The 7,038-nt window shown below is 32.0% G+C and overlaps 1 protein-coding gene across 1 annotated transcript; it reads left to right on the plus strand.

Annotated features, from left to right (window-relative positions):
- Positions 1–3,001: 3,001 nt before the first annotated feature.
- On the plus strand, positions 3,002–6,789 carry LOC129901276 (protein C2-DOMAIN ABA-RELATED 4-like). Its single transcript, XM_055976408.1, has 3 exons — positions 3,002–3,295; positions 6,048–6,143; positions 6,300–6,789. Exons 1-3 carry the CDS (start codon positions 3,185–3,187, stop codon positions 6,588–6,590), a joined length of 498 nt encoding a protein of 165 aa, XP_055832383.1. The 5' UTR covers positions 3,002–3,184; the 3' UTR covers positions 6,591–6,789.
- Positions 6,790–7,038: the final 249 nt, after the last annotated feature.

A 7,038-nucleotide genomic window follows, 5' to 3' on the forward strand; every position in this document is an offset into this window, starting at 1 on the left:
TTTTGGACTTATTCAATAAATTTGCTCTTATATAGCAATGTACTTTTTGTTCTAAGTATATATATATATATATATATGTATATGCTTCAAGTAGTTTTGACCAAATCATTGTGTTTAAAATCAGACCAACTTGTGGAGTTAAATATTTTGAGGTAATTTACGTTTTGATTGATCAACCAATTGGGATGTTGGTGTGGTTCAATTAGATTACAATGTCCACATATGATTGTAGAATTTCTAATTTGATTGAGCCGTGCCAATATCACATGTAAATAAAACATCATCCCTCTTTATATGATAACTTTTATAGATTGAGTTTTTGATTCATTTTTATGGTGCTATTTTGATGCAATATAACATCCTTTTCTTTAGTTTCTTTCACGTTTTATATTTATGCCTCTTCTTTGTTCTTACGTGATTTGTTCAAGACCTAATTTAAGATATGCTTTGAATGGATCTACGTAGATGTGATCTAAGAGATGCACATATGACATATAGAATCACGCGCAATATATATATGAACGAAAAAGTATTTTTTTAAAATATACTTAAGATTCCTTATTAAGATTTTGCATTATTTCACCATAATTCCATAGAGCCGTCTTGATTAAGGATTACATGCATAATTATATTCATTTTCCCACATAACCCTTAATAATAATATATACTTGTTTTTCTTGTATTTTGATTAGTCAATGTGGTAAAAATATTAATTTCAAGCAATTGATCATACTCCTATAATATAATATATAATTCGCTAATCAATTTTATTTAGACACTTACTATATATGCGTGTGTGACTTATTTCCATTGACTACATGAACATATGGCAGAATGTTACTATTAAATATTTCTGACTCAAAAATGTTAAAAAGCTTTTGCGTGCATGTCATTTTAAAATCCCGTTACGTAAACAAGTTAATTTAATTATTACTTATAATATCAATATATAAGCCATTAAAACCTAATGCATATCCATATATGAATCAGAAGTTCACGGGTAGAGGTTAATAGAAACACCTTATCATGTGTTCAATTAAAATACGTCATAATTCGGATGTTTAAATAAAATTTATTAGTAAATTTAAAAAGTTATCGATTTATTCAGCCATATAAATCAATCACATGCATAAACCCACACACTATGCGCGCACGTGTATATATATAGTAACAATAATACTCCCTCCGCCCCATTTTAGTTATCATGATTTTCTTTTTGAGGGTCAAACTATATGAAATTTGAAAAATATTTTAAGATATATATTTTTTTATCATATTGATATGAAAAAAATTGTAATTTATGATACTTTTCGTATAGTTTTTGAATATCTAATTTTTTACTTTATAATATCGAGTTAAAGTAGTATAATTTAAATTTAAAAATTAGTCAAATTGACTTTCGAAATGACAATCAAAATTTGACGAAGGGAGTATATGTTTTCCTATTAGAAGGGGTGTTTTGTAGGGAAAAAAAATCATATTAGAAAATAGTAGAATTTGTAATACAAGGGGTTAAAGGTAAGTGGATTAAGATAGATTAAGTTTGTTTTATTCTACTAAACCAACAAAATAGGAAACGAGTACAAGAATGTAAAATGCTCAAAAAATACAAGAGAGGAAAACGTCGAATGCCCCTTTTCGTTAGAACCCTAGAATGGAGCTAGTAATATTTTGAGAAAGTGTCCTCGATGCCCTTCTCTCTTACGAGAGAGTTCTTTTATAAGCCAAAAAGCAAGACCTATGCCATAATGTGAAAAAAGAACAATCTAGTTCTAAAAAGGTTATTAATTAATAGCCGCATGTGATTGAGCTCTGACATTGAGCTCAAGGCTGATTAGGGCAGACTGGTGCAAAATTAGAGACTGACTGTTAATCTGCCCGAGGATCAAGTCATGCAAGGGATTGTGATCTCAGAATTTTCTCAGGCTGAGGTAAGAAGAATCAACGTCTATCCGATTTCAATTCAGCCACATATCATAATCTGATTTGTTCGATTTGCCAAGAGAGAATTTAACAAGCGCGAATTTCACCACAAACAAAAAGATCTTGTTCAAAGAGGTTTAGTTTAGTTTTTCCCCTTCTAGATTTTTTAAATTTGGTTAATATCATTCGTCCTTTTAGGAATAATAATAACTATAAATAGAAATAACCCACGAGGTAAGTGTTGTATAAATATCGCTAAAATAGTTTGCCTAATGGACTAAAATTAAACACACAATAAATCATATAAGAACCACAATTCCTCATTAACTACATATTTTCGAAGTTGTTGCCTTGCCTTCAATTTCATCATTTTTTTTTTCTTTTGTTGCATGTAAAACTTCATATCCCCCAAGAAATACACAAAATAGGCATTACCTAACAACTTCCTATCTTTCTTCCTCTTCTAAATTAGGCAGCGCTAAGCTCCTCCCGTAAAGAGGATAATTCAAATGTAAGTATCAATTACCAACTTTATTTTATGTATGAAATTTTGTAATTGACATCTTCTCCAAATAATTGAAATTAAATTTCTTTTCTTTTCTCTACTTATTGTCAGAACTTTTCGTATGATTGGAATTGGATCTATGAGTCATTTTCAATAATATAAATGATTAATCGCTAAGGCTAATCAAATTGGATTCCTAAGTCATGTTACTTGATTTGTCATTTGTTATAAACAGTGGCGAAATAAAAAATTCTCATAAAATCAAATTCCAAAAAATGTTAAAATGTTTTATTTATGCAATATAATTTTTCAATCCCCACCTTCTTGGCTTAATTATATTTGTGTTAAGAAATTCATCGATATATATATATTGTTAATTTAAAATCTAAAAATATATTTAAAAATCAAAATTTCAAATCATAAACTATAAATTCTAACTCAGCCTCTGTTAATACACGGAATTCTTCAATTCATACTCCTAAAATATCTAAAAATTGTGACTATTTTCTCTTATGTATACACTTGTTTTTCCTAATAGTTTCTTGTTTTTCCATCTTTTCAGATTCACTAGAGGAAGACTTTGACTTGGTGGGTTGGGTGTTAAGGGAAAAAAAAGATTTTTTTTCTTATTAATTAAGTAAATACTATATTACTGTAATAAGTAAGTTTATAAAGAGGGGAGACTATTGTTTATGGTGTCTTTGCTGCTGACACATTAAAGCAGCAGAGGAGCGGAGAAGAATAGAAAAATCGTTAATGGACAATCTTTTGGGTCTTTTAAGGATCAAAATCAAGAGAGGTATAAACCTCGCTGTACGTGATGTCCGCAGCAGTGATCCCTATGTTGTCGTCAAAATGGGTAAACAGGTACGTTTTATGTTTTTTTGTGTTTGATTCTGAAAAGGGTCGAAATGGGTATTGAATCTGCCATCTCCAGGGGCGGAGCTAGTAAGGCATGAGGTTTCATCCAAACCTCTCCCACTGAAAAATTACACTTTATAGATGTTTAATTATTTTTTTTCATGTATATATAATAAATGTTGAACTTTTTTTTATGTGTATTTCTTATTTAAAATTTTGGCTCCACTACTGATGCATTCCCAATAAGTTTGGGTTTGATGCCTATTCGTTGTTGTAGTATGTTTGATTGTTTCCAAGATTGGTCCTTTGATTGAATTTTGTTTCCCCTTTCTCCAATTTTTTCTTATTCTATCTCAATGTGTGCATTTTTTTGTATTTCTTAGGATGTTGGGTTGGTTTAGTTTCTTCTGGTTATGATTATATATGAAATTGCTGGTTTTGCTTGATCTTATGAAATCATTGTTTGCATGGTGATTTAGATGTATCATATATGATGCTTTGATCACCTCATTGCCACTCTGTTCACTTATCAGTTGTGTGAGACTTTTTTTTTATTTGAAGTTTTTGAATCCAAAAATGTAAGATTTGGGTCTATCAACTTCTACAACAAAAAGAAGAAGCCTCAAAACAACTAGTGTCAAGTGCGGGAGGCACAAAATAAAGTTTTTCTTGTTTTCACATCTTAAAGGTCAAACTTTTGTGAAGGGATAATTTTATTTATTTATTTATTGTGGATCTTTGTGCAGTAGAGACTATATCAATTATGTGACATCTGAAGATGTTACTTTTGAAGTCTTGTATAGCAATTACATGAAGCAAAATATGTGATTATTTTTTCCCATATAGTTTAGATGTTACATTAACATTTTCGAGGATGGCCTACCATTTTGCTTATTTATTAACTTGGAATTAGTGAGGACCTTGTTCTCCGGCATTGACTATTCCTGTGTTTTGGTCGTGCTTCAACATTGTTTTCTTGTTGAATTCCAGTTAAGATGGCCCTGTAAGTCAGATTTGTGAAAAAGGGGTTGAGGAAGGATTGTTGAATTCTGTACAGTGTTCACATATTTCAAAGCACCTTTAGTCTTTGACTTCTAGAAGGTGTGGCAGAGGAGATTAGTGATCATACAAAACGGTAAGTTATGGGTCATGCCAATCCGATCCGATCCTACCTGACCCAATCAAATATAATCAAAAAATAAATAATTAAAGGATAATTCTTATTTTGAAAAAGAAGAGGAACAATTGTAACTGTGCAACCTTTCCTTATTAAAAGGAGTCTTCTTCTGATTAAGAAAGTACATACAAGAGAAAACAAAAAACTAGAGAAGAGAGAAATGTCCTTATTTCAGATTCAATCAACATACTAAAAAGACACTTAGTTTGTGATAATTCTACTCCGTTTTCTTGAGAGACGAAGTCGACTTTGGGGCTATTTCGAGTTGGTAGCAAATTCAACACATTCCACTGCAATTTTAAGGTGCACATATCGTTGTATTTGCTCCTAATTTTCTTACAAAAACTAAGGAAAATATTCAAGGGTCATTTGGTAGCTGGTTAGTGTTATGCAAGTACTAGTAATGTAGGATTAGTGTGTTATGGTGCAGTCCCAAATCCTAATCCTTTTGTTTTTGGAGATTTGAGAAGTTTGGTGCCATAAGAAAGGCTTGGGTTTCAGAAAGTAGATAAAATGGACTGGATGTTGTTTTTGTCTGTGTTGTAGCCAATTTTCAGCAGGCTATAAGCAATACAGGAAAACGGGATATTTTCTTCATGCATCTATGGAAAAAAAATATTCTGTTTTGTAAACTATTAATTTAGGTGATTGCTTATAGAAACACAAACTACAATGTAATTTTAGGTGATTTTGCTCTTCTATGATATCTACTTCCTTTTTACTTTTAGACGCTGCTATATAATTAAAACAGCCTTCTCTTGTCTCACTTGTTAATTGTGTGAGCCAATGATTCCCATTAAAGGCGTAAATAAGTTTGGGGCAGAATAGCTTCAGAGTTTTACATTACGTGGGTAGATAAATTATTTCATCCATATTTGGCACTGATCTACTCGGCTTATCTAGTAGACTGCTTCTAGCTTTCACGTTTCTCGAGGGATTAGTCCTTTAGTTTGACAAGTATAGTACTTCTGAGACAGTTTAACAGTTTGTATGACATTCTTTCGCTGTTGGAATGGGGAAAATATGTTGAAGGCATATAGCTGTAGTTTTAACCCTTGCTATTTTAATATATTGCGATTCAGAATGATGTTAAAAGGTCCAACTTTCTTCACTGATGAATAGAAGTCTTCTCTTTTTTGATGATGGGAAAAGATAGGGAGATTTTAAATTAATTGCTAAAACCGTTAGTGGACTTTTTAGAACTTACAAAACTGCTGCAAACATGCAACATAAGTCACAAGCCCCAGCAGCTTGACAGCCTAACCTGTTTCATTTAGATTCCTCTCTTCCAAAAAGATCAGCTGTGGTTTTATTGATTACATGTGTCTAAATTAAGTATCGGAAGGAGTTATGTCCATAATGCTCGGTTTACTTGTACGTAATGCATACTTCAGTTGAAATACTAAGCTTTATCAAACGAAGGATTATATATATAGAAGCTATTGTTATAGTGGGGCAGCATCAGATCACAAAATCTCGAACTGCTCGGGACATGATAAGTAACTCGGATTTTGGCATTAAATTGTAAATTCTTTCCTATTCTGTATAGTCTTTATTGATTACACATGTCAACTTATGCAGAAACTGAAGACGCGAGTTATAAAAAAGGATGTTAATCCTGAGTGGAATGAAGATCTGACCCTTTCTGTTTCAGACGCAAATCTTCCTGTTAAGCTGGTAAAGTTTATTACTTGCAAGTGATTTTAAAAGATAAAACCAGCTGTTCAGTAGAATACTGTCAATATGTGTTTTAGGAGTGCTATCAGATAATCCTTTACGCATGCAAAATTTTGACTTGTATTGTCCTGATTTCGCATTTATGTTTGCTTCCAGACTGTATATGATCACGATATGTTCAGCATGGATGACAAAATGGGAGATGCAGAATTTGATATCAAACCATTTTTAGATGCTCTGAAAATGAACTTAGATTCCCTCCCATGTGGCACAGTGATCACAAGAGCAACGCCGTGCAGGTCAAACTGTCTGTCTGAAGAGAGCAAAGTGACATGTCAAGACAACAAAGTTGTGCAAGATATGTGCCTGAGATTGAGAAACGTGGAATGTGGAGAGGTCGAACTCCAACTTCAGTGGATCGACATTCCTGGCAGCAAACGTTTATAGGTTGCTGTCTTCTGTATTGTAACCTGGTTCGCCCCATATCCCTTCAACTCTTCGTGGATATGACAATCGAGTTTGACATATATAGGCCAAGTTCGATAAATATGCCTTTGTACTTTGCACAACAGAGGGTCTGTAGCTTAGTAAATTAAAGTGATTTGAACATTTTATATAATAATTTGCTGAAATTGCTTTAGTTATATATATGGGGGTAAAGATGATATAGTTTAGTTATACATATTTAGCATGCTATGTCATTCTTGAAATAAAATATCATCATATACGTAGTTATTTACATAGACAGGCATCTGGATATTAAACAAGTTAAATACCTAAAAGACATGGAATCTAAGGAATAACCAAAAATTTCAAAAGTTGGCTTAGCTTAGAGATATTTACATTTTAGAACACTATAAAAATCTGTGGGTGGGTCCTGAAAATAGCTGAGATC

This window comes from Solanum dulcamara, chromosome 8 (genome assembly GCF_947179165.1).
Source record: "Solanum dulcamara chromosome 8, daSolDulc1.2, whole genome shotgun sequence".
NCBI lineage: Eukaryota > Viridiplantae > Streptophyta > Magnoliopsida > Solanales > Solanaceae > Solanum > Solanum dulcamara.

What these genes read in the sequence shown, in the direction of transcription:
- LOC129901276 (XM_055976408.1), top strand. Translation starts at nt 3,185, where the DNA reads ATGGACAATCTTTTGGGTCTTTTAAGGATCAAAATCAAGAGAGGTATA. An exon ending in TCGTCAAAATGGGTAAACAG is followed by an intron (nt 3,296 to 6,047) that starts GTACGTTTTATG and finishes CAACTTATGCAG; the next exon opens with AAACTGAAGACGCGAGTTAT. An exon ending in CAAATCTTCCTGTTAAGCTG is followed by an intron (nt 6,144 to 6,299) that starts GTAAAGTTTATT and finishes GTTTGCTTCCAG; the next exon opens with ACTGTATATGATCACGATAT.